The 27,292-nt window shown below is 55.7% G+C and overlaps 1 protein-coding gene across 5 annotated transcripts in view; it reads left to right on the top strand.

The window, feature by feature from the left end:
• The window catches only part of ADAR (adenosine deaminase RNA specific), a 39,892-nt gene that overhangs the window by 624 nt on the left and 11,976 nt on the right, over positions 1-27,292 (top strand). For 2 of the 5 annotated variants that reach the window (XM_049634913.1, XM_049634915.1), the window contains exons 1-6: positions 15,054-15,441; positions 19,535-20,964; positions 22,444-22,627; positions 23,494-23,642; positions 24,122-24,266; positions 24,360-24,550. In XM_049634913.1, the coding sequence (XP_049490870.1) occupies positions 15,427-15,441; positions 19,535-20,964; positions 22,444-22,627; positions 23,494-23,642; positions 24,122-24,266; positions 24,360-24,550 (2,114 nt within the window). In that variant the 5' untranslated portion in view covers positions 15,054-15,426. Of the gene's footprint in view, positions 1-15,051; positions 15,442-19,534; positions 20,965-22,443; positions 22,628-23,493; positions 23,643-24,121; positions 24,267-24,359; positions 24,551-27,292 lie in introns of those variants that run through there. The other 3 variants (XM_049634916.1, XM_049634914.1, XM_049634917.1) reach the window with 3 other exon arrangements.

Below are 27,292 nucleotides of genomic sequence, written 5' to 3' on the forward strand. Positions count from 1 at the left end.
TGGGGACCGGGGGCGCCGCCGCCCTGGGCGCGAGAGCGGCTGGACGCGGGGCTCGCGGGGCTCCCGGGCCGCGTCCCCGCCCGGACTGCCTGCGCCCCGCGGCCCCCCGGCCGGCCCGCGCAGGCCCTGCGCGCCTCCCGCGGGGAAGGCGTGGGCGTCCGCCGTGGACAGCCCGCAGCGGGTCGCGGCCACAGCGCCGAGCCTCGGCCTGGCCCTGCTGCGGGAGGCCTCGTTGCGTCACCTCCCCGTCCTCCGTCCTCCATCCGCCCGGCGTGATTCTTGGGCCCCGCTAGCGGGTAAGCCTGCCGCAGGTGTTCCGTGTGATGTCAGAGTTTGGGAAACTTGCCTTTCCAGAAGGGATACCTGTCCTTGGGTTTTCCGGGCAGCGGGGGGCAGTCTCAGCAGGCGCCTAGCCGGGAGGGCAGGGCACTGGCACACAGAGGTCCCTACGGTGGCTGCTGCCGGAGGGGGAGGCCGAGTAGGTCACGGGGAGCGTCAGATTGTCGAGCGAATGTGGGCGAAGGTGCCAACTCCATCTTTACCGAGCAAGGCTTGTCCCCCTCGCGTCGAAGCATCCGAATGTCTTTTTCTTTATTTAACAAACACTTGCGTGCTCGCTGCACGGGCCGCAGAGAGGTAAGAGTGGAAAGGAGCGTGAGCTTTGGAGTCAGGTGTGCCGTCTGCCATCTGTGCGACACTGAGTTATTTAACTTCTCTGCTCCTACTCGGGCTTATCTGCAAAACGAAGGTAATGATGTCTGCTTTGCACGGTAATTGTCAGAATCCGAAGTGCCAAGCTGTTGGGATTAAGGGCACGGCACCCAGGCGCTTGAACTTGCTCCCTTGCTGAAGGTGCCCCGTTGCTTCGGCGGATTGAGAGCGGGGAACTTTTTGCTATTTTGGAGGTTTGCTATTCTGCCAGATACGATGAAGCAGACTTGGGGGGGGGGGGATCTCAAAACCCACGATCTCTCCACTAAAGACCTCATAAAATTGTAGAACTGGAAAGAGGTTAGGGCTTCACTTATTAAGTAATTATTAATTAATAATTGCTTCTTATTGAGCACTTGCTGTGTGCCCGACACTGTCCCAAGCGCTTTACATACACTAACTTCTTTCATTCGTCCGGCAACCCAGTGCAGGAAGTAAGCATATCCCCATTTTGCAGATGCAGAATAGGAGTCTCAGCCACAATCCTGAGACTAGTTAATGGCAGAACTGGAACTTGAACCCAGAACCCAGGCTTCTCAGGCTGTATGGAGCTTGAGCCTTGTTATTTCTCAGTGATGAGAGAGAGAGGGAGAGGGAGAGGGAGAGCACGCCCTGGCAGTGTGAACCTGTGTAGGGGGATAAGGGAGGCATAAGCGGAGCTTAGAGGGCCAGTATTTGCTGCAAGAATAATATTTCAAATTGTTCAGTGATAAATTATCTTTTATTTTACATTTTACCCAGCATGGTCCAGATGTGAACCGAGATTTGGCCTTTTCACCCAGAGAAAAAGGAAAGGCTCACGGGCACACAGTGCTGAGATCGTGGGCACACAGTGCTGAGATCGTGGGCACACAGTAGGTATTTGGGAAATGCCTGTGGAAAGAAGAAAAAATCTTGAGGTATTGTTATTTCTGCCAGACTGAGACCCATTGCTCAATACACAAAGGCTGCCTTAAGCCACTGTTACACAGTAACAGTATAATATGAGCATCTTTCCTATTCATGGACTTAAAGATTTGGTGGGTTTTTTTTTTTTTTAATGTTTGTTTATTTATTTATTTTTTTAACATTTATTTATTTTTGAGACAGAGAGAGACAGAGCATGAACGGGGGAGGGGCAGAGAGAGAGGGAGACACAGAATCCGAAGCAGGCTCCAGGCTCTGAGCTGTCAGCACAGAGCCTGACGCGGGGCTCGAACTCACGGACCGCGAGATCATGACCTGAGCCGAAGTCGGCCCCTTAACCGACTGAGCCACCCAGGCGCCCCAATGTTTGTTTATTTTTGAGAGAGAGCGTGCACACGCCAGTGGGGGAGGGTCAGAGAGCAAAGGACCGAGAATCCAAATCAGGCCCTGTGCTGACAGCAGTCAGCCCGATGCAGGGCTCGAGCTCACAAACCCGGAGGTCATGACCTGAGCTGAAGTCAGACACTTAACTGACTGACCCACCCAGGTGCTCCCAAGGACCTAAAGATTTAAAGCTGTGTCTCAGGCCAAGATTGGAATTCTGATCTGTGACCAACTGATGAGAGTTTTCAAATATGTGAACAAGAGAATCTGAGCTCTGGGCATCTGTAGTGATCTCTTGAGATATAGCAGTTTATTTTGCTTTAACATCGTAGGTTTGGACCATATTGGGTCCAGCTGCCTGAGTTAAGTTTTCTGGAGAACACCGGATGATTGTTTGGTATAGAGGTAAAGAGTTCAAGATACTCGCTTTGTGGCAATATGAAATACTTAGGAAAGACCTGTGACTAATGGGCATTAATGTGGGAATAGTAAACTGGTTTCAAACAGTTGATGTTGGTGGTGGTTTCCGTCAGCTGTCGTTCTGGGTTCTATTTGACGATGTCTTAGGGCTGTAGAGTGGATTATACCAACTCACAGGTTTATGTTCCTCGCCCATATAGACTTACACGCCCCCCAAGTTCCTCCGCCCGAGAAGCTGTTACTGCCTCTGTACCCTCCCAGGTGCCCTAAAGCACCCAATTCACCGTCTTCATCAACCGTAATGGGAGAAACTCTGCCAGGGTGTATGCTCTCATCCCCCCGAACCCTGTCACCACCACACACAGAGTAAAGCTCTTTCCCAAAAAGAGGGTGCATTAACCCAGTCGTAGATGGCAGAAACCCAGTGTGAACTCAAGCAAAAAAGAGCCCCTCCGCCTTTGACAATTTAACTGGAGGTCCCAGGATGAGCCTCAGGTGTGGCTGAAATAATGTCACAGACTCTTGGCCCTGCCTTTCTCTGCTCCTTTTTTTGCTTATTGGCCTCATTTTCTGCTGTTTTCTCTGTACGCACTGGCAGCCCCAAGCTGATGACTTTGCAGTGCTCTTCTGCATTGTAAACTGGTCACTGTGGACAAGGGGACGGGGACACCATAATTGGACAGGTGTGTCACGGGCCCACTCCTGGGATGCCAGAGTAAACTGCTTGTCCGTAACCACGTGGAATGACTGCCGCGTGTACGTGTGCGCGCACCCCTGCTCGGATCCTACTTCAAGGCCCTTCCGGAGCCTTCCGACTGGGACGCCCACCCTGGTTTTGCTTGTCCGTCAAGTTGTTGCTGTGTGGCCCTGCTCCTGTGACCTCTGACCTTTCCACACCCGTGCTCCCACCACATCCGCCCTTCCCCACGGCTTCAGACGATCTGCTCTCGGGGTTCAGGTCACGATTCTCCCAGAAGCCTCCCTGGGCCTCCGTCGATGGGTTAGGCCCCCTTCTCTCTGCTTATGGATCAACACCGGAACACGGCCCTGTTGTAGATTTGAGGGCCCCCGTCCTTAATTGGCGTTATTTCTCTTAACACTTATAACCCATCGGTGTTGCGTGGTTGTTTGTTGCCTGTCTCTCCTTGTTAGAACATCAGCTTCATGAGAATAATGAGTAAAAGCATTTTTGTTTCATTTACTGGTGTGTTTCTAGGACCTAGGACAGTGCCTGACACGCAGCACGTGCTTGATAAGCGTTTATTAAATGCATGAATGAAAGTCTGCCCACAGGGAGAAAATGCTGCCATCGTGTTGATGAGGACTCCAGTCTGCCTGATAGATACAGTTCTCGCTGTAAATGTCTGCAGACTCCAGGACTCCGGGCCCACCCTGCAAACGCAGAGCCTCTCCCCGTGTGCCTGCACAGGCCAAGGTCAGGCCCCACGGAGAAGCCACGTGGAAATTCCACCCCGTGAAATGTTTCGCTCCCCACTCAAACCTTTCTCAACAATGATGTCGTGTATATGGAGGCTTTTTCTATAGTTTGAGGCTTTTCCTTAGGGTATTTATTTTTAAAACATTTATTTGAGCACTTATAATGTGCCAGGCATTGTTCTAAGCCTTTTATAAATAACTCATTCTTTGATTGGAGTTTTGGGATCAAGAGTTGTGAACTTTAACATTTTTTTCCTTTTGAATACCAAACACTCAAGAAAGGCTAAAAAATCCCAATTAGAAAATTCTAAAAGAGATGAGACCTGCAGCTCACCTCACCCTGCAGAGGCCGGCCTGTGGTGCGTGCCCCCCTGACCTTTCTGGGGTTTTACAGTCGCAGCTGTTAAGTAAATGAAGTTCTGTGTGCGTCTCTGGGCTGCAGACGTAGAGGTGCCCGGGTCTCTCTCAGGGACTTACTGCGTTTCGCCCCCGTGCAGCTCTGCGTGGCCATCTGCACCTCACCTCCCCCGTGCGCTCGTCCGGGCGCTTCTGTTCCGGCCCTGTGCTGGCTCGGGGTGTGTGGCGGCCGGATGGGGGGCCAGTGGCGCTTCGGCCCCGGGGCTGTGCGGTGTTGGTCTTCCGCCCTGTCCCCGGGAAGGCCCACGTCTGCCCTACATACAGAGCACGTCTGTCTTTCCCGGAGTGGGGCCTTACCTTCCAGAAGCCTACCTGTGCCATGCCCACTCCCAACGAAAAAGGGAGCGGGTGCCCTTTAGTTTCTTCTTTAGCACAGAGTAGTTCTCCTAGAAATAGACGCTCGGGGTGAGGGCCGCTGTGTAATCCCACGCTCCCCTCCAGGCACCGGGCCCCGCCTGCGTCTGCTGCGGCCCGCGGTGCTGGGCTCGGTCCCGACGCGCTTCTCGAAGACCGCTTGCCCAGCACCCTGCCCAGCGCCCTGTCCGCTCCGGGACCGGGCGTTTTAACGAAAACCGGAAAATCTTTGTTACATTGAAAATTACTGTCTGGTTTTAATGTGGATCTTTTCTTATGATTAAGTTTGAGCTCTTTACAGACGGTTACCTTGTTTATTTCCATTTTTTTAAATTCTCAGTCAATATTTTGTCTATTCACTTAATTGCATTTAAGTTATTTTTTACAAATTCTACAAATTCCCTTAAAAAACCTGAATGTGTGCTCCTTATAAAAACAACTTTATATGCCGTGGATATTTTTCTGATTTGTTGTTTGCCATCTAATTTTGGCTTTTTCATTAAACATACAAAACCTGCTTTTCGTTATTCTGTAGACGAATTTTGTGCTTTTTGATTTCTTCCTTTGCTTGCAAGCTTTAAAGTGTTTTTTTCTCATTCTGTATTCCAGTATTTTATGTTTTGCTTTTTTTATTATTTTAAACAGCTAATACTCCATTTTATTTTAGATTTTAACAAATATTTTATGAAAATGCTGCATCATGTTTTAAATAAAATCAGTTTGAATTAGATGGTCTATATTTTATTTTACATTACATTAATGCATATATGTTTTTCCTTTTTAAAATAATTTATCAGAATATCAAAGCTTGTTCCACAAAACTGAGATTGAAACATATGTATGTATAATTCTTTTAATTTTAACGTGCTTAGCATATCCACGAATCGCCGCACGGCATAGTGTTTCTCTGTGGCTGCCCATGTGGGGTAAGAACTCGTCCACGTGTAGCCAAAGGACAGGTGGAGCCCCTCCAGCCCTTATGTGCTGTTTCCCTAAGACCCTTTTTTATTAAGATACAATTACGTGCAATAGACGGCAAATACTTCAGTGAATACTGATAAATATATATGTCCGCTAGTCACCACCCAAATCGGGAAATTAAAACCTTTCTATCACCCCAGAAAGTTCCCTCATGCCACTGCCAGAAACCAGTCTCCCCAGAGTCACCACTGTTGTGATGTCTGTTATCTCCATACATCAGCTGAGCTGCTGTAAAATTTCACATAAATGGAGTTCTACAACGTGCACTTCTGTGCGTGGTTCTTCCGGTCGGGATCAAGTGGGTCGCGCGCGTCATTACCCTGTGTGTGAAGGGACATCGGGTGTTTGTGCGTTCGTCACATGACGGACGTTGGTTTGTTTCCAGTTTGGGGCTCTTAAGAATAAAGCTCTATGACCATTTTCTTCGTCTTTTTTTGTTGAGGTACGAAACACATTGCTACACGAAGTGTAGCATTTTCAAGCACATGGTACAATCGTCTTACGTACATTCACATCGCCAGCCAACCGTCCAGAACCTTTTCTCTTGCAAATCCGAAACTCTGTCTCCATGAGGTGGCAACTCCCCCTTCCTGCTCTTGCGCGGGTCTCTGTTAGCCTTCTTCCCTTCTTCCGTGGCGCCTTTTTGTGGCCGCTTCTTTGTATCTTCCTGGTAAGTGCGTGTCTGGGAGTATAGTTGCTGGGTGTCGGTGGTGGGACGCTTAGCCTTAGAAGGAGCGGCCAAACAGTTTCCACGGTGCTGGCACCGGTTCGTGTTCCCGCCGGCAGTGTATGCGAGTTCTAGCTGCTCCGTAGCCTCCCCAGGTTCAGATACTGCCCAGGTGTTTTTATTTGAGCTGTTCTGGTAGCTGCGAAGTGGAGTCTTACACTGTTTCCACTGCTACACTTGGAGCTGCTTTTTTTAATGCTTATTTTTGAGAGGGAGAGAGACAGTGCGAGCAGGGGAGGGGCGGAGAGGGAGGGAGACACAGAATCCCAAGCAGGCTCCAGGCTCTGAGCCGTCAGCACAGAGCCCGACGCGGGGCTCGAACCCACGGACCGTGAGATCATGACCTGAGCTGAAGTCCAGAGCCAATCATTTAACCGACCGAGCCCCCGGCGCCCCTAGGCTTCGCACATCGTAAGGGCGAGTTTTATGCCGTTTGTATTTGTTTTCTTATTCTTACTGGACCCTCCCCCCCATTTGAGGGGTGGTAATGCTTTATAACAGGAAACTTGAAAATTGCAGAAAACTGTTAAATTGAATAAAATCACCGGTAACCACGCCTGTCAGACACCCGTACGTGTTGGCGTGCTTCACACAGCGCCGTGTGGCTTATCCCGCACACAGGCCGGTGCTGGGGTTGCTTGATTGAGCAGCTCGGCCCTGTCCCGGCCTCCACTCTGCCACCCCAGGACATCACCTGTTGGCAGCAGGAATCCTTTGTCACAGGAAGCCCTGACAGCTTTTTGTGTTTTCTTGGCCAGAATTGTCACATGTATCACTGGCCGGAGAAACGGAATCGCCAAGAGGAGGTTATTAGATGCCCCACAATCCTCCCTCCGGGTCTGGGGAGGAAGCCTGGCCTTCTCAGAGGAAGGTGGGCAGAATCCGGCTGCCTCAGAAAGGAAGGCTTTCTTGTGGGGTTGGTCGGTGCCTGCCACTTGGGCGCATTGTTTTCCAAAAGCTGAAGTTGTTCTGTGTTTACAGTTTTGTGTTCTGTTCACTTGTTATGATTTAAACATTTCCCGTGGCGTTAACTCTGTAAATACCACTCTTATGTGTCATGTAACTAATTCATGGGTCTTCCAGAATTTATGTGACCATGTGTTCAACTTGGGACTTGACGGCTGTTTTCAGTTTTTCCCTATTGTAAACGATGCTGTCGCAAACGTAAGTTTTCATACTAGATTTCGGGTTTTCCTCCTCAAGATGGATCTTTATTATTATGTTCACTAATAATAACTATGCAGTCCTAGGATTACATTGTCATTAGTGGTAATGGCTGTTGGCTGTTAGCTGAAGTCACGGACATACTTGAGACCTCTGACGCCCAGTGTCCAATTACTTTCGTACAACACTCGGACCCGTCGTCCAAGTAGCCGTTTCTCCCCCTCCCTTCTTGGTCTTCTCCCTCCCACCTCTTCCTTTCATCCAGTCATTAACGCATACTCCTCTGACAGGCAATTTGTCGTGTACCTTCTATCACCAAAGCACCGTGCTGGGTCACGGCTGTAAGACTTGTGCTGCTCAGGAGAGACGGACGTAACGCGTAATCAGATAGCCTGCAAATGCTTAGCTGCAGCTAGTGCTAAAGACCGTGAAGAAAGCTTCCTAGGGTTATGGGTACTATAAATCTTATATGCCTTCTGCTCCCGGCACAGGGACAAGACGAGGAGGAAACGGTGTGTGCCTGCAAGAGTGCTCTGTGGCTGTTGGACAGACAGAGCGGAAGGTGCCTTTTGTGAAGTCTGCTCAGGGGACGTTTAGCCAGGAAGCGGGGCACGCTGCAGACCTTGTCGTGACCTTGGGCCTTTATCCAAAGAGCAGTGGGTAGCCATAAAGGGTTTAAAGGACGGAGATGGCGGTGACCTAATCGTATTTGAGAACATTTTGGGTAGGGCCAGCGTGGGTTCCTAGAGTCCAAGATGAGACTGCGAAGGCAGACGTAGAGTCCCCAGCTACCACTGGGTGGTCTTATTTTTTTTGACCGATTTATTACATTTTCGTGTCTTTAGTTGTTAGTGCGATTGTTTCCCCGAATGTTTGACAGGCGTTTATACTTCTTGTTTGTGTGTGCGAATTGCCTTTTTATCAACTGTACTGTTGATAAAAGCACAGCGTGGGGATGGCTTAAGGCCAAGGCCACCTGCTGTGAGCCAGAGTGCTGGCTCTGGGACTTCCAGCAACCTCCGTGGCTTTGGTCTGCCTCAGTTTCCTCTTCTGCAACATGGGGACCGTGATTGTGTGCCTCTCGGGTGATGGGGGTTGGAGGGTAGGCCGGCGTGCCGGCTGCAGAGCAGTGCTCACCACTGTGTGTAAGTGTCTGACACGCACACGCGCACACGGCTCTGGGTCCCACGTGTGTTGTAACGGGTTCCCTCTCTGCTTTCATGTTTTTATTAATATATTTTTAAACTGACTCTTAAACACTGTCCTGTTTTTTGAACCACAAACTTTATCTGCAGTGAACAGATGTCTTCCCTTGCTGTGAAACAAGTCAGACATTCTGACTTAGTTTTTTAGAATACTTTACAAATAGCCTTTTAATCCATTTGTAATCTATTTTGGCTTATTACTGTAAGACAAGGCTCCAAATACGTTCCCCCCCCCCCCCCCCCCAGAAGCCAATGAGTTGGCGAGCTCCCTGTGTTGACACACCCTTCCTCCCTCCCTGCTGCTTTTGGCTCCCTGTCACATGTCAGACCAGTATACACGCTTTAGGGAACGTGGTCCTGCCCTGTCAGCCTGGAGCTCCATCCTTGTGTCATACCAGACTGCTGTGAATTAAGACAGTGTAAGTAATCATTGGTCAGATACTCAGTCCTTTCTGCCCTGACCTCATTAGAACTTGCAGTGACCAGCTACTTACTTTGGCTCAGTTCGTAAATTGTCCCGCCATCTCATTTGGGGTTGGCGTATCCTTGTACTTAAGAATACACTCCTCAGCAGAGTTGTATACTTTTCCACATGTAGGCTTTCACATTTCTTAAGATTATTCCTAGATGTTTATTTTTTTAATGTTTTAGTTGCTGTTAAGAGTACAGTATTTTTACCCTACACATAAGAAAGAAGTTGTGTTTTGTATATTTTTCTTATATCCAGCCATATTCCTTGACTGCCCATTGGTTCTAAGAATTTTTCATTCTGGGGTCAACTGCAGTTCTGATACTATCTGCAAATAATCTGTTTTTTCTTTACTTTTAGTGTATCTTTTTTTCTGCTTTAGGATATGCTAGAATTTCCGAAACAATGTTAAGTACCATATTTTTTTTCATTCTAAGACTTTTGAGCATAAAGCATGCTACTGACTCAATAATAGCCCGGGGGGGCTATCATATGAAATATATATACACCTTGTAATCACATCACAATATCAGAAATGTTAGAGGTGCACCTCAGAATTGAAATAAGATAACAGTAGTGGTGGCCATCCTTACTTTATTCCTCATTTTATTGGGAATGCCTAACCCATTTTAAATATGATATTGGCTGCTGATTTGTGCCGGACAGTGTCTGTAATATTTTTTCAAATAAAACAAAAGGTTCTAATTCTGCCAGACAGTAATGGGAAAGGCGTACTGTTTGGTTTAAGTAAAACATGGAAATTGTGGCTGTGCACATGTCCTCTCTGACAGCCGGTCTGTTTCAGCTTTCTCCTCTGATAACCTCAGATGGCAGGAACCCCTGGACCGAGCAAGGCCTGTGCTAGTTTCGCACTCGGAGCTCCCTGTTTGCCCCGGCCGTCAGGATGGTGTGTCAGCTTCCTAGAGCTGTAGTACAAATTGCCATAAATTTGGTGACTCAAAACGAGAGAAAATTGTTCTCAAAGGTCCGGAGGCCAGAAATCTGAAATCCGCATCACTGGGCCAACATCGGGGTGTCGCAGAGCCGTGCTCCCTCCAGGGGCTCTGGGTGAGCATCCCCTTCCAGTGTCGGGCGGCCGCCTGCATCGCTTGGCCTGTGGCCACGTCACTCCTGTCTTCGAGGCCACGTTCTTCAAACCTCGCCTCTCTGTCTTCACACACCTTCTATACACAGAGCTGGTGTGTGTAGTCGGGAACGTCTGTGAACTCGTCGGTGCCGAAGGAAGGCTTTTAAAGATCCGTGTTACTCGTTCCCTCTGGAAAGAACACTGCAGATGCCTGGAGACGGCTCCGCTTTCGTTCACAGAAAGTCCGTCCACCGGAAGTGCGCCGAGAGCCCCTCCACCACGGCCCCTTCCGCCGTCCCCAGTCTCCAGCGCTACAGCAACCGAGACGCGGGCCGAGCACACGCCTTCTAAGACTGTTATGAAGACAGAATTACAAGCTGGTCAGTGCAGGCTGGAGCGCGGAAAGAAAAAAGCGACGTCAGCATGTCGGTTCGGTAGTAAATGGGTCATGCCGGGAAGCGGCCACTTGGCACGTGGCTGTGCAGCCACCGGCTGTTGGTGAAACCCGCCCGCTCACCCGGGACACAGCGCGGACCGAGGGGCAGAGGCTGCCTTCGAGCCCGCCCAGAACGGGACCGCGCTTGTCCCCTCCGCCTCCCACGAGCCTTGGAGACAGGGACATGACCCTCGCCAGGAGCTGGGGCTGAGCCCATCCACCCACGGGCCGGGCCTTGGGAGGAAGAGATGGCGAGGGTGAGTGGGAGGGCCCCCCTTTGGACCCTGCCTCAGAGGAGCCCAAACGGGGGCCGGGAGCCGAAGCTCTCCACCGGCCAGCGCCACACCGGAAGTGAGCCGTGCGCTGGGTGCCAGGCCGGCCACAGGAGAGGCCGTTTCCGGGGCGGGGCTTGACGCGTCGAGTCACGAGAGGGCCATCGTGTGGGGTTTTAGAAGACTAAACACACACGCACGGGTTAGACTTGCACGTGAGGGGCGCCTGGTGCCTCAGTTGGTTAAGGGTTCACTTCAGCTCCCGTCGAGATCTCACAGTTCGTGGGTTTGAGCCCGCGTCCCGCTCTGTGCTGATGGCTCGGAGCCTGGAGCCCGATTCGGATTCTGTGTCTCCCTCTGTCTCTGCCCCTCCCCCACTTGTGCGCGCGCGTGCTCTCTCTCTCTCTCTCTCTCTGTCAAAAATAAAGATTTAAAAGTTCTTCTTAAAAAAGGACATTTGGGGTGCCTGGGTGGCTCAGTTGGTTAAGCGTCGGACTTTGGCTCAGGTCATGATCTCACCGTTCATGAGTTCGAGCCCCACGTCGGGCTCTGTGCTGACGGCTCGTAGCCTGGAGCCTGCTTCGGATTCTGTGTGTCCCTCTCTCTCTGCCCCTCCCCTGCTCACGCTCTGTCTCTCTCAAAAATGAAATAAACATTAAGTAAATAAACTTTCATGTGAAATGGGTAGCACGGCCTGTCAGCCATTACTGTTAGTATGGTTTTGCTATTCTTCCTAATATTCTATCTTTGCCATGTGATAATGCTTGCTATTGCAATGCCTGGTGCCTATAGATAGTTGATAAATACCGCTTTTCGCTCCTCTACCGGCTGACTTTGGGTACAGGCGCCCGCCTGCTGCTGAGGGAGACCTCACGGTCTCCTGGGGCTCCTGGGGCATCCCTTTTGCTCTGCTGGGATTTCAAAAGCCAGTCTAGTGACTAACATCAGAACGGGCGTTCCGGTGAACGCGGCTGAGGGGCACTGGTCGGCAGGGCCGGCGGGTCACCGGTCTGTCTGCAGAAAGCTGGTGGGGTTGATGTGGGAAGGCCCGGAGGGTGTTGAAAGTTACGTTGGTGTGGTGCAATAAAAAACCCAGTGATAAAGGACCGAAAGGGAAACAGCAACCAAAAAGGGCAATAAACGTGGGCTTAATGGGCTTATTATGTGTTTCCTAGGAGCTAAGGTAAGAAAGGGAGTTTATTTATGTGCATATCCTGTTCTGAAAAGATGCCCTAATAGTTAAAAATAGCTTAGTAATTTGTTACCTTTTTTGATAGCGTGTTGCAAGTCAAGTAGCATGCATTCACACGAGTCCGCGCCTCTTGCCGCGGGACTATGCGAGCAAATACGGAAGGAGTTTGCAGACACCTGCCTTACAGAAGGGAGAGAGGATTCGATGTAGCCCCTGTGCACAGCCCCGTCTGGCTGTAGGACATCAGGGACTAGGAGGACTTGTAAATATGCACCCTGCAGCAGCCAGGTTATACACAACAAGCCAAATTAATCGTTACAAAGCCAGACCACCATTCATAATTTAAAAGCAAAGATAGCAGAGATTGGAAACTAAAGGCCACTCTGCAGCCCAGGTGACAACGGATCCTCCCCGGGGGCTTGGGGGGGGGGGGGGCCCAGGCCCCTGAAGGCAGGTGCGGCCAGCGCTCTGCAGCCATGACGCGGAAGGCCGACTTTGAGAACACCGAGTGAGGAGTGAGGGGCTCTGTACCTCGTCTCAGCGGGTAGGCCTCCGCCGGCGGCTGGTCGTAGCTGGTAGCCCTGGGTGATGTAGTCAGGACAACTTGCGTCTGCGGTCATTTCTCAACCTGACACCTGGCCCCGGGGGGGGGGGGGGCACCTGTGTGCTCACGGTGCCACTGTGCACAGAGGAAACACGGGGAGGGGAGGCACTGGTGAATTAACAGTAGACCAGGGGGGGGGGTGGGGGAGCATTTGGACTGTTTGCTCTTTGGTATTTTCTGCAACGTTCTGCAAGTGACATGGTACTTTTGGTTAGTTTTTAGAAAGTGTTTCATCCAATGTGTGGAGTCCCCACGATAGCACAGCGCACAGATGGCGGGCAGCGTCACTGCCCTGTGGGAGCCAAGCACCCAGGGCCGTGAGATGCTTGCGAGTAAGAGAGCTGCTGGGACGGTGACGAGCAGTTGGCACTGTTTCCGGGAGAGAGCTGACGCTCTGCGGGGAGTGAAGCCTTCTGCTTCAGCACCGCCTCCCATGTGAGGTTAAAGGGACGGAAGAGGCACCTTCCCTGTAGCTGTGACTGAGGCTTTTCCGGAACATTCTGGTAGAAGGGTCAAAGGCCATGGGATTGTTTAGCCCGAAGGCAGGAAATCAGAGGTAAGACCTAAGGCATTTTACTTAAATGGAAAATAGAACATAGGGAGACAGGCTGGGGTCAGGTACAGAGAGTTTCTTGTTTTTAACCTTTTACCATTGTGAAGTGTTGTAGCACATCCACGCAGAAATGTACATAAAGCCCCAGTATGTGACTTCATGAACTGCGGCCCAGCAGCCAGAACGTTCCTTCCCAGTCGGAACACCCTTCTTCCTCCCTAAAGGGACCCCGTCCTGGCTTCTGTGTGGTGCCCGCTGTAGTTTTGTCTGGTTTGGGACGTGATGGAAGCGGACAGCTAGCGTGTCTTTGCTCAGCGTCCTGTTTAGATGCCGACCCGCTGTGCTGCGTGTGGCTCCAGCTCTGCGGTGTTTGATGCCGTGGAACGTTCCGTCGCCAGTATGTGCCGCCACCTATCCGTTGTACTTTTCCTGGACGTCTGGGCTGCTTCCGGGTTGTCTGTTCCCAGTAAGGCCACTCTGTGTACGTGCGTCCAGGTGCAGAAGTGGGACTGCACACCTGTAGGGCGTGTATATTCCCGCCGGCCCCGCGTCGTGAACTGGTTTCCGGTAGGGAGTGGGAGCTGCTGCCCACGTGGTCGAGTGGCCGGTCTGGGAGTGGACAGTAACTCTGTGGCCTTCCCGTGCATTTCCCCAACGTGAGGACATCGAGCGCGGTTTCGTAGGTTTGTTGATCTTTCCAGCTTCATCGAGTTCCTGTGCTACATTCTACCCATCGATTATTCTTTCCACGCAGTGGTTTATGGGTCAGTCACTAAGTGCGGAATGTCAGGAGGCACGGCACTGTGATCCTTGTCGGGAGTGCTGGTCCTCCCCAGCAGACTATTGGCTAAGGGCACCTGCCCTTCCCCAAGGACACCTGCCCTTCCCTGGCACGTGGGAGGCGCGTGGGAAGCTGTGTTCAAGGACCCAGGCATTTTCAGAGCACAGAGAAAGTGCTCTGTAGGGAGAAGTGCAAAATGAGGGGAGAATGTGCAAAATGAGGGAGAAAGTGCTCTGTAGGGAGAAGCGCAAAATGAGGGGCTGCAGAGGCACCCACTCCCCAACCCAGAGCTGGGTGAGGCTTCCTGGGGAGAGGATATTTGAGGCAGCCCCTGAGAGCCTTTGGTCAGAAGCAGCGCCACAGGTACATTCTAAGCCTAGGAGGACACGCACAGACGCAAAGGAGGGGGGAGCCCAGCCCACTGCCCATGGGGAGCTGGAGGTTCGGTGCTCCAGGGAGACCGGAGGGAAAGGGCACCAGCCGGGCATCGTGACCTTACAGGCCGTGGGGACGAAACGGCGATGAAACATAGGAAATCAGTTTCTCACTGGGGAGGAATGTGGACTGCTGACCATAGGACTGACCTCTTGGACAAGCCTACGTGAGATCAGTTGAATTTCCCCCAGCAGACAACACAAGTTATCTTTGGGGGAGTCACAACTGCAGTGAGCGCAGAGTGGGGGTGCAGAGTGAGGCCTGGGCTTATCAGCAGCCCGCCTCAGGCCTCGGTTTACACGTAATTTGGGAGTCAAGCCTGCCTACCTGGCAGAGCTGTGAATGCGTGCTGGGATGGCGTCACCATTAGACCCTAAATGGTGCCCCCGCGGTGGTGGGTTTAAGTCGCTCACAACCTGCTGGGAGGGTAAGTGGTGGGGGGCGGGGACGGCGGCTGAGGCAGAGGCCTAGCCTCGGGCTGTTTCCACAGAACTGGGCTGGGGGGGGGGGGGGGGGGGGGGGGCGGGAGTTGTGTCCCGGGGGTCCCGGGCGGGGCAGGGCATGTGCTGCGTAGCCGCCTTCCTGAAGGAGTGACTCCAGTGGTCCTGCAAGCCGAGGGTTAGATCGGTTAGTCGGCGTCTGTTGGCTCCGCTCAAACCCCTCCTCCCGCTAAACTTCCCAAAGAGGCGGTCCTTCAGAGGAAACGAAAGTGAAATTGAGCTGGGCCACTTCGCCGCAGCCCGCCGGCCGCGCGCCCGGGCTGCCTACTGCGCTGTCCCCGGGGGCGAGTGCGTCTGCCCGGAGAGGGGAGGGGGGCGGCCCACCTGGGGAGGGGAGCGCCCGGAGGGGGAGGGTCGCCAGCGCCGCTCCAGGTCATGCGTCGGGGACGCCATGGACCCCAGGCAGGTGAGCCGGTTGCGCCCGGACGGGCCTCGGGCCCGCCCGTTTGCGTGTGTGCGTGTGGGTGGGCGTGTGCGCGCGGGTGTGAGCGCGGGTGGGCGTGCGCGCGCCGCATTCTGGGCGTCTGCGTCGTGCCCCTCGATTGTGCAGAGCCGAGCAGCGGGCAAGGGCGCCCGGCCTGAGCCCCGGTCCGGGCGGCCCCCTGCCTTTCTGAAGCCGCCCGGCGCTGGCGCCTCTTGGGCAGTGTGCCTCACTGATAGGCGTACCCTCTCTGCACGCTCTCCACTTCCCTGAGGCTCCTGGGGAATGAAAACCAGCCCTTACCACCTGTGGGAGAAAGTTTGTACACAGCAGCTTTATTCATCGTTGCCCCAAACTGGAAAACCCAAACGTCCCTCAACAGGTGGTTGGACCAGCGCCCTGGGGGATCGGGACAGTGCTGTACCGCTAGGCAACAGCAAGAGGACGGAGCCTGGTACAACCCTGGTACAACGGGCGGACCTCAGGCTCACTTTGCTAAGCGGAAGCGAGCCTCAAAGGACTGCACGCCACGAGTCCATTTACATGACACTTTGGGACGCCCTGCGCGCTGGGGGGACAGGAAACAGATGGGCCGAGGAGCGGTTGTGGGGGCGGGGTGTGGGGACAGGCGGCGCTCGGTCGTGGTTGTGGCCACAGTATAGGGCCGCGCGTGCTCGGACTCTGTGCGATCAAAACGCATAGGATATACGCCAGAGGATGCGCTTTGTGTAAATTATGCCTCCGTTTTTCAAAGACGCGTGCTTTTGGTTCCCCTCTGCCAAAGGACTAGGGATTCCCGGTCTGAAAGGAAAGCATTCCTTGGCCCAGAGCGGTCTATTACCCGGTGGAGCCCGTGTGGTAAAGGTGGGGGCTCAGCTCTTGAGCCGACATTCCTGCAGCTACACGAAAGCGAATTTACAGGCCAGTGAGCGCCGACCGGCTGGGAGATGCTGAGACATTGGAAGGGTCCCCGTCAGCTGGCTGCCGCCGTCCTGCTCTCGTTCCCATTCAGTGGCTCCAAAGGGCTGTCCCCAAGCCATGCTTTGGCTGGGCTTGGCTTTTAGGAGACTTAAGGGGGTGTAAGGACAAAATAACCTCCCTGTAGATTTCCTCAAAATAAGTGCTATGAACAAACACAGTGTACTTTCCCTTTCCTCCGTGTGCACTGTGCACACGTATATATGCGCATGCGTATATCCTTGGGGGGTTTTCTGTTTGTTTCCAAAATGAGATTATAGAACATAATGTTCTTCAAGTTGCCTTTTTGTTATTTAACTTAACTTTGTGTCATTCCTAAATTTTTCCAGGTGAATACAGGTAGATTACAACACACTGTTTAAAAAAAAAAAAAACCACAAAGCAGTGCTGTCCCATGGCCTCACTAGCTCAGCCCCTCATCTGTAGGGGGACATTCAGATATTTTGCAAGTGTTGCCAAGTAGTAGCAGTTTAAATCTAGAAAGCATCTAGCTAGAAACTGACTTCAGCCGCTCTGCAAAAAAAAAATTCTTTTACCCGCGTCACTGCGACAGCTAACAGGAAAATCCCTAAAGTCCCCGTAATAGCCCTGCGAGGGCGCAGCTCCCTCTGTGCCCTCATTCGCTTGGGCGCAACACTATGGTGCGGGGGGGGGGGGCGGGGGGGGGGGTTGGGGTGCAGCAGGAGGAACAGAGATGGGCTCGCGCTCCTGGGGTCGTCTTGTTCGGCAGACGCTTCAACAAGTGTTGGCTCAGGATGGGCTTTGTGGCTGGAGCTGTCTTAGCGCTAGGAGTGCAGAGATAACGGACGAGGGAGGTCCTCCTCCCTCCGGAGCTCCCTGTGAAGTGGACTGTGCCCCTCCCCCATCGGTACTACCTGCGGAATATTGGGAGCGGAGGCTTGAGTAATTTCTAGAGCACCTGCCAGTCTGTGCCATTAACAAGAAAAGCGGTAGTATGCTAAAAGGTAAAGCTGAGAGGGAGGGGTTCAAGCAGAGGAAACTCCAGAGGGCTGGGAGTCCGAGGTCTCCAGAGAAGGTGGCATTAAGGAGCTGTCCAGGGACTGGGTCAGAGTTGTGATGGGGGCGGCAGAGAGCGCAGGGACAGGGGATCGAGTGCAGGCTTTGTGGCAGCCCGGGTGAGAGGTAATAGGCTGGTGCTGGAAAAAGCCACCTTTGTGAGAAGCGGGGTGGGGCGGGGGGGTAGCCCTCTGCAACCAGCCAGCAGATGGGGACGAGGGAGGGAGGCAGGCGGCCGGGCTGGCTCGGGTTTCTACCTTTAATAACCACAGGGAGAACGCGGCTGTCCACGGTCCACGGGGGCAAGAATGGCAGAGGGGCTGGGGGGGGCGGGGGAGGAGGTTAGTTTGGTCCAGAGTGTGTGGCGTCTGAGGTTGTGCCGGAACGTGAGCGGGCGGGTCGTCTGAGCTTCAGCACGAGGCGGTGGCTGCGGAGACTAGATTTGAACACTGTTTCTGAAGAGGGGGGGTGGCGTGGAGGAGATCAAGGGGAAGGCAGAGCGGCCCTTGGACAAAATCTTGGGACTGGTTATACGTAAGGGTGGGAGAAAGGGACGCGGACAGACAGGTGGCAGGAGCCCTTTGGTGCCGTCCTCCCCGGGAGGCGGCAGGAGGACCGATGGTGAAGAGCTGCCAGTGCACGGCCACCAAAGCCAACCGCAGGGGACACCTAACCCAAGTTCAGGAGCAGGGGTTCTGCATGTCCGTGGAAACCTTGGAGCAGGAGGAGGGGCAGGGGCCTCGGGCAGAAGAGGGACCAGCCCCGAGGCCCCGAGTGGAGGGCAGGAAGCCTCAGGAGCCGTGGACCCACGGGAGCCCCACGGGAGCCCCACGGGAGCACGGTGGGAGGTGTACAGACCGGGGGTGGGGGTCGCCCTCGGACGGGGCAGGAATCTGCAAACTGCAGCCCTCAGACCGCGTGTTTTTGTTCTCCGTGTTGCGTGTGGTTGCCTTGGCCGCTCGGTCGAAGACCCGTCTGGTCGCGCTCGGAAGGCTTCCTGACCCTGGGGCGAGGTGCAGGTCTGAGGTGTGGCAGCCTCGGCTAGAGGAACGGGGGAGCGAGTGAGGAGTGGACGGGCCCCTCGTGTGGCAGCTGTTGAGGAGCCCACGTGAGGGTGCCGGAGCGTGACCAGCCAAGTGCCAGAGTCCCCTCGTTGTGACCAGAGACGCGGGGGGCAGAGGGTGAGGGTCACCGAAGGCACAGCTGCCAGCAGGTCCCTGGAGCCTCCGGGAAGTTCAGACAAGGGGACGAGCGCGAGGAGCATTGTGGGGATATGTTGACCCCGGGTCCCTGAATACCTCTGGCCACCGCTGTCCTCCAGGGAGCCGGGGCGGGGCAGGGGGTGAGCCTGGTCCGTGCCGGGGCGGGACGGGCTCGCGGGCGCCCGTGTTCTGGTAAAGGTGTGGCAGCCTGAGGGAGCCCGGGGCCGCCTGCCGGGGAACAGGATTCTGCCCGCTGTACACGTCCAGCCTCGGAGGCTTTGGGTCAAGGCGCCCGGCGTCTCTTCCGTACCTGGGCACCATGCTGAAGCGTGAGGACGGCGTGGCCTTTTTTTCCCAAGGAAACCGTCCAGCCCCCCAAAACCAGATCCTGGGCGCCCGCGAGGGCCTCCGGCTCATCAGTCCCCGTGCGCGTTTCCCTCTCTTCCCCCGTCCGAACGGGGCCCTGCCGAGGCTGCTTCCTGGTCCCTTGACTCCCTGGGCGTTTTGAGGTTATTGTTCTGCTTTTGTTTTTAAGACAAAGTGACATTTGTTTGTGTGTTTGTCTTCATCTTAGAAGGGTAATGATTTGAGAAGGTGGAAGGATTCCCTCTCGACTCCCTATAATCCTGCCAAAGGGGAAGGAGGGCGCTAGGTTGCTGGAGAGGCTCGGCTGCGGCATGAGAGCCCCGCGTGCTCCCTCATGCTTCCCTCTGGCGGTCCCCAGGCAGTACTGGGGGGGGGGGGGCCCCCTTGCCGGGTCACATGCCCACTCGTCCCTCACCCCGCCCCTCCAGAGTCAGGTGCAGCGCCCCAGGCAGTACCGACCTGGGGGGTGGGCTCACCACTGCCTAATGCGCTTTCTTCTCCGTCTTCTTCTGCAGGGGTTCTCCCTCCACAGGCACCACTCCCACCCAGTTCAAGGCTGTGAGCCCAGCAAGCTTAGACACCAGCAGCCACGGCCAAGGTCTTACCCGAATAGTTTCCAGCTCCAGCAAATAGAGTTTCTCAGGGGGCGGCTCCCTGCCGTGCCCCTCACTGGAAAGCAGACCCCTTCGCTGCCACCGTTCGCCCCTGCACTCTGGCCGCGGATTCCAGGACCACCTGCCAGAAGCAGGGGACTGGAGACCTGGGGTACCCCCAGGGGCGTGCCTCCCAGAAGTCAGGTGCTCCAGAGAGGGTCCTGGTGTCCTGCCCCACGTGGCAGGGCTTTGCCGAGGAGAGGCGTCGACAGGCTTTCCTCACGTTTCCAGGACCTAGGTATCAGCCAGGGCCAGGAACGGACGGTCTTAGAGCTTTTGCGGGAGCTGGGGGAAGGGAAGGCGGCCACAGCACATGATCTGGCTGGGAAGCTCGGAGTCCCAAAGAAGGAAGTCAATCGAGTTTTGTATTCCCTGGCAAAGAAGGGTAAGCTACATCAGGAGGCGGGAACGCCCCCCTTGTGGAGAATCGCCCCCGCGGTTCAGGCCTGGAACCCGCGTAGCCAAGTAGCCGACGCAGACCGCGCTCGCCAGGACGCTGGGAACTCGGACCCGGGTTTGGACCCTGAAGACCGAAGCTCCGAGTCTGAGTCGGAAGCCGCTCCTGAGCCTTCGGACATGGCTGAGATCAAAGAGAAGATCTGCAGCTACCTGTTCAACGTGTGCAACGCCTCTGCCCTGAACTTGGCCAAAAACATTGGCCTCAGCAAGGCCCGAGACGTCAGTGCCGTGCTGATCGACTTGGAACGGCAGGGGGACGTGTGCCGGCAGGGGACGACCCCCCCGGTGTGGTACCTGACTGACAGGAAGCGCGAGCGGATGCAGGTAAAGAGAGACCCGGACAGCGCGCCCGAGGCCGGTCCGGCCGCCGTCCCCGAGGCCAAGGGAGACGTGGCGCTCCCGCCCCGCGACGCGGCCGTGCCCCATGCCGCGGACGACGCGGCGGCCGTAGAAGACGCGGAGAATGGCCGGGAACCTGCCGCAAAGCTGGAGGGCAGGCGGGAGGCCGCGCCGGAGCCGGCGAAGCCGAAGCCGCCCGCTCAGGACAACGGCCCCTCGAAGACCGGGTACGTGGACTTTGAAAACGGCCAGTGGGCCACGGACGACATCCCAGATGACTTGAACAGCATCCACGCAGCCCCAGGTGAGTTTCGAGCCATCATGGAGATGCCCTCCTTCTACAGTCACGGCTGGCCGCGGTGCTCGCCCTACAAGAAGCTGGCGGAGTGCCAGCTGAAGAACCCCGTCAGCGGGCTGCTGGAGTACGCCCAGTTCGCCGCTCAGCCCTGCGAGTTCCACCTGCTGGAGCAGAGCGGGCCGCCCCACGAGCCCCGGTAAGAGCCCGCCCGGGGCCGCGCCGCCTGCCTCGCCTGGCCCCGCTGCCCCCTCGGTGTCTCTGCCTTCTGGCTAAACCGCCCGCGTCGGCCCCTCCTGCAGATGTAGAGCAGGGAGCCAGCCAGAGTCCCGGCCGAGCAAGGGGCGGGCTGGGCCTTTGGCCGGGACGCGGCTTCTTGGGACAGGGCTGGCTTTCGTGCCTCGGCGTGGTGCCCGCGTCCCCGCGGGCCGCAGGTGACGGAGACGACTCCCCGCCCCTCCCGTGTGCCTTCCCCCCCCTTTCCAGAGAGGCACGGGACGGGTGAGCCGGGCCAGGCTGCACGTGCAGGTAGCAGCTTCAGGTCCCGGCCCCCGCCCTGCTCCGCTCCGGCCGGGAGAGGGCGGCTTCCGAGTTCACGGCTACCTGCCCGTCGAAGGTGGCGGTTCTGATCTCGCCCGCCGCCTCTGCACACGTGGGTGGGCGAGCCCTGGCTGTGGCTCCTGAGCTGTGAACTCAGAAACTTCCTCACTCAGGCAGCCGGCCGGGCCCGGCCCCAAAGGTCCCTGCAGGCCCCTGGACAGACCGAGGGAGGCGGGTGGGCCCGGAGGGGCTGCCGAAGGGCCTGGTGGAGAGCTGGGGTGGGAGAGGGTTCCACTAACCTCTGCGTTCGCCACGGGCTGCCTTCCCAGCCGCGGCTGACTCTGTCCCTTGCAGGGTGGCTGTTGGCAGGCGGGCTGGGGGGTGGGTGGGGGGGCATGTCCTAAAGCTGCGAGGCCAGGACCCGTTTCTCTCTGGGCTGGAGGCTGGTGGCTGGCAGGCTCTCCCCTCCCCCCACGCCGGGGGGCAGCGGGTTCTGTGGCCAGCCTGCCTGTAACTCCAGCTGTAAGACAGCATCAGGTACATCAGAAGACCTGGGGAACCAGAAACTTGACCTACTTTCCTAAATGAAATCCCAGGTTGAGCAAAGAGCGGAACAGATTTGAAAACTTGAATGCAGGAGGTCCAAGCGAAGTCCTGAGGCCTAGAACAAAGGCTTTTTGGTTTTCTGCATAACAAGGGGGAGTCCTTTCTTCTCCAGCTTCACACACAGAGCTGTAGAAGGACTCAAAAGCAGAGAGCTCTGTGTCTCTGAGGGAGGCTGGGGACAGAGGCAGGCCCCAGAAGCGGCAGGTATCTGACCCCGTGGGTGTCAGGGCGCGTGAGGCTGGGCAGCGAGGAGCCCCCCAGAGGCGGCCGGCCGACCACAGACGTGGCGGTGGTGGTGGCTGTGGCTCGTCATCGTTTGCACAGGCTCTGTCTTAACTTAGTGTCAGCAGGCCGCAGGCGTCCCCCAAGTGCTCACTCTAACGAGCTCTGGGGACGCAGGCCCTGGCCGCTTTGTTTCCGGAAGGCAAGGCCCTTCCCCCTTGGTGGGGCAGAGGCCTCAGGGTCCTGGGCCCTGTGGAGAGGGCGGCAGGGACGGCCGGGCCAGCACTCACACATCTCACTTTCCATCAAGATTTAAATTCCAAGTCATCATTGGTGGCCGAGAGTTTCCCCCAGCAGAAGCTGGCAGCAAGAAGGTGGCCAAGCAGGACGCAGCCCTCAAAGCCATGACCATCCTGCTCGAGGAGGCTAAAGCCCGGGACAGCGGACGGGCAGAAGAGCCCTACGACTGCTCCGTAGAGAAGGGGTCGGACAAGGTAGGCCTCCTGTCCCCACATCACGAGCATACCCACATCTTAACCCGCCTCTGCACGCCGCCTCAACGCAAATAATGGGTCTGTGCCCCCTCCTGCCCCCACCACACCTCCCGTGCCTCCTCCCCTCAGGCCCAGCGCCCCTGCCTGCCCACCTCCCCGGCCTACCTGGAGTTACAGACCTCCAGACCGGAAAGGGACCTTAAAGATGACCGAGGCCGGGGCGCCTGGGTGGCTCAGTCGGTTGAGCGGCCGACTTCGGCTCAGGTCACGATCTCGCGGTCCGTGAGTTCGAGCCCCGCGTCGGGCTCTGTGCTGACAGCTCAGAGCCTGGAGCCTGTTTCGGATTCTGTGTCTCCCTCTCTCTGACCCTCCCCCATTCGTGCTCTGTCTCTCTCTGTCTCAAAAATAAATAAACGTTAAAAAAAATTAAAAAATAAAAAAAAAAAGATGACCGAGGCCAAGCCCCGTTCTTGGCAGATAAGAAATGAGACCCAGAACGTTTAATCTTTACTTATTTTTGAGAGAGAGACCGAGTGTGAGCAGGGGAGGAGCTGAGGGGAGGGAGACACAGAATTCGAAGCAGGTTCCAGGCCCTGAGCTGTCAGCACAGAGCCCGACGCGGGGCCCGAACTCACGAACCGTGAGATCATGGCCTGAGCCGAAGTCAGACGGTTACCCTACCGAGCCACCCAGGCGCCCCTGAGACCCGGAACGTTTAAAGAACTCACCCTTCCCTGTGGCGCAGGCCCAGAACCCCCGAACCCCCTTCCTTTGGAGGTCAGCCCCCCACCCTGTGGCCGACCCGTTCCCTGCACCACGATGGACAAGCCAGTGGTTTCTCCGGTGTTTTGTCTCGTTCTCTCCAGGCCACGGAGTCCCAGCCCAGCGCCACGTCGGCAACGCCCTTCTTCTCCGGGAAGAACCCTGTCACGACCTTGCTAGAGTGCGTGCACAAGCTGGGGAGCTCCTGTGAATTCCGCCTCCTGTCCAGAGAAGGCCCTGCCCACGACCCCAAGTACATCGCTGTGTCCTGTGTCTCTGCCGAGGCTTCCTCCAAAGGGAGCCCCCTGCTGGCCTCCTGAGGGACGGCAGACTGTCTCACTGAGCGGGCGCACCTGTTCTTGCTGTGCAAGACAGGGGCCTCGAGGGCAGGGTTGCAGCTGTGGAGCAGACAGTCTGGGATGGGGGACTCGGGGCGAAGCGGGGACCGGGCGGTAGGGAGACCCTCGGCTCGGAGGGTACTGGCGGTGCGTCTCCGAGAGGTGCCACCCGCGTGCCTGCGGCCCCGCACGACACGCTCGAGAGGGGGGTCCCTGGAGGAGGTGCACCTGGCTTGAGGCCCACGTGTGGCGCGGGGCTCAGCCAGGCTGAGGGGCGGGGCCGCGGGGGCCGAGGCACAGAGGCGACGCGTGTGAGGGCTCGCCGGCCCCGAGAGGTCGCCCCGGCGGGGGCCGGGCCGCGTCCCGTCAGCGCCGTTTCCACCCCTCCCGCCAGGTTCCAGTACTGCGTCGCTATGGGAGCCCACACCTTCCCCACCGCGAGTGCCCCCAGCAAGAAGGCGGCGAAGCAGATGGCCGCAGAGGAGGCCATGAAGGCCCTGCACGGGGAGGCCACCAGCTCGGCGCCTTCCGACACACAGGTGGGCCGCCGTCACCGCCCGGGGGCGCGGGGTCGCCCCTCAGCTTTCCACAGGCGCTTACGGCTCCTCTTTGCGTGGCCGCTTCTCCTTCAGCCCGGAGGCGCCAGCGTGGAATCGTTTGAGAACCTGGAGTCCGGGATGCCCAGCAAGGTCAGGAGGGTGGGCGAGCTCGTCAGATACCTGAACACCAACCCCGTGGGCGGCCTGCTAGAGTACGCCCGCTCCCACGGCTTCGCGGCCGAGTTCAAGCTGGTCGACCAGTCCGGCCCCCCGCACGAGCCCAAGTGAGTGTGCCGGCCCCGCCGTGGCCTCAGGGAGGAGGGCCGTGCAGGCTGCAGTGGCCGGGGTGGTGTTGGGGGGGCGGGGGGGAGGGTCCCGCCCTGTCTGCGTGGCCACCTGCAAGACGCTCGGGGGCCGCCCAGAGGGTTCGCGTGAGCAGGCTCCTCTTGCTTTTAACTGATTCCAAGTTTTAATTTTTTTTTAACGTCTATTTATTTTTAAGAGAGAGAGAGTGTGAGCCAGGGAGGGTCAGAGAGAGAGGGTGACACGGGGATATGAAACAGGCTCCAGGCTCCGAGCTGTCAGCACAGAACCCAGTGCAGGGCTCGAACCCAAAAACCACGGGATCATGACCTGAACCGAAGTTGGACCCTTAACCGACCGAGCCAGCCAGGCGCCCCTGGTTTCAAGTTTTAAAGGAACGTGCAGAAAATCATTCCGGCCGGTTGAAGGAGTATGCGGGGGAAAGGCTCCTTTCTCTGCTGGTTTCCTTCTGACTCGTTACCAGTTTCCACACTACTTCTAGAAACTTCCATGCTTGTACTAGCGCGTTTTCTTTCCATTTTGGTTTTTTTTTGGTAAGTTTATTTACTTATTTTGAGAGAAGGTGAGGAGAGAGAGAGCGAGAGAGAAGCCTGTCAGGGGAGGTGCAGAGAGAGGGGAAGAATCCCAAGCAGGCTCCAGGCTCAATGCAGAACCCTACACGGGGCTCGATCTCAGAACCGTGAGATCACGACCGGAGCCGATAGCAAGAGTTGGACGCTTAACCAACTGAGCCCCCAGGTGCCCCTCGTTCTGCTTTTTAAACAAAAATGGGCATAAGTTATATCTTCCGTTCTACACTGGCTCCTTAACTTACCAGCGTGTCTTAGAGGTCATATATAGCTCAGGTACACACATCTATCAGACTCTTTTCCACAGCTACATATTTCTGTATTTTTTCTACGTCTTTTAAAAATTTATGGGGTGCCTGGGTGGCTCAGTCGGTTAAGCATCCGACTTCGGCTCAGGTCACGATCTCGCGGTCCGTGAGTTCAAGCCCCGCGTCGGGCTCTGGGCTGATGGCTCAGAGCCTGGAGCCCGTTTCAGATTCTGTGTCTCCCTCTCTCTCTGCCCCTCCCCCATTCATGCTCTGTCTCTCTCTGTCTCAAAAATAAATAAATGTTAAAAAAAATTAAAAAAAAAATGTATTTGTCGGGAGAGGGGCAGAGAGAGAGGGACAGAGAATCCTTGGAGCCCCATGCAGGGCTCAGTTCCACAAACCATGAGATCATGACCTGAGCCAAAACCAGAGATCAGGTGCTTAACCGGCTGAGCCACCCAGGAGCCCCTAAATCTTTTTTTTTTTTTTTTTTTTTTTTTTTTTAACATTTATTTATTTTTGAGAGACAGAGACGGGGCATGAGCAGGGGAGGGGCAGAGAGAGAGAGGGAGACACAGAATCTGGAAGCAGTCTCCGGGCTCCGAGCTGTCAGCACAGAGCCCAGCGCGGGGCTCAAACTCATGAATCGTGAGATCGTGACCTAGGCTGAAGTCGGACGCTTAACTGACTGAGCCACCCAGGCGCCCCAATCTTTTTTTTTTTAACATCATCTCTGAACCCAGTGTGGGGCTCGAACTCATGACCCTGAGATCAAGAGCCACGTGCTCCCATCGACTGGCGCCACCCACAGCTACATGTTTCCTTGAATAGATGCTTATGGTTTCACAGTTGTTTTATCGGGCAAGAGATATAAAAGGTCTTTTCCGAAAATGGACACCGCCCCACCTGGGCGACACCTGGTAGGGGACACCTAGCACCTGGCTTAAGAAAGAGAAGGTTGCTGTCGATGTTGAAGCCCTCACTTTGCGTCACTGATCTCACCAACTTCAGTGACGACTGGGTCGGACTCGCTCTTGCTCCTAGAGGCAGTCTTGGTGCTGTGTGTCTGTGCCGTCCGTTTTCAGGAGGGGGTTTCTGGGCTAGAAGTCACACACGGTTTCGAAGGGTTTGGGTTTCCGTGTAGGTGATAGACTACTCAGAATGAGACCCAACAGCCTCGTCCTGACTGCTCCCCTTGGCCCCGCGCCCGCCTCCCCACACACCCACGTGGTATAAAGTCATCACTTTATACCACGCGTCCTTCCAGAGCATCTGCGTGACGACGCGAGCCGAGCTGCCGCGTGTCCCTTGTGTTACGCAGAAGCACAGACGCGCTTTGGCGTCTAGCCTGCTGCTTCCACACGACAGTGTAACCGTGGAGTTTTCCGTCTCCTGTCCCGTTCTGTGTCCAGAGGCGTCCCTGCGGTGCCCAGGGCTCGGGCTCACCCCCCGTCTCGCCAGCCCCCTGGGCACCAGTAGGCGGATTGTCTCCAAACTTTGCCGCTGTAGAGAGCGCTGCAGTGAATAACTTCCGTGCGTTCGAAATTTTGATAAGTATCGCTGTGTTTTCCTCCAAGGAGACGATGCTTATGCCTCTGGCAGCAGTAAGTACAGAACAGTTCTTCCCTCTTCGCCGTGACCAGTACAGAATCACGGGCTTCCCCGGGAGTAAACCGTTCGTTCCTTAGAAGTCTTTCCAGAGCCAAGTGGCAGAAGGCAAAAAGCATTTGCCATTCATTTAAGTAAATGCAGATTTTTTTTAGCGTTCCCAGACCCCAAAAAGTCACCTCTCTCAGGCATTTCTGATTCCTTAGGACGCATCTTGCTAACAGATGCACAGAATACATCCAGATAAAGCACGGGCGCTCAGACCCGCTTTGGAGTT

Source organism: Panthera uncia, chromosome F1 (genome assembly GCF_023721935.1).
Source record: "Panthera uncia isolate 11264 chromosome F1, Puncia_PCG_1.0, whole genome shotgun sequence".
NCBI classification, from domain to species: domain Eukaryota; kingdom Metazoa; phylum Chordata; class Mammalia; order Carnivora; family Felidae; genus Panthera; species Panthera uncia.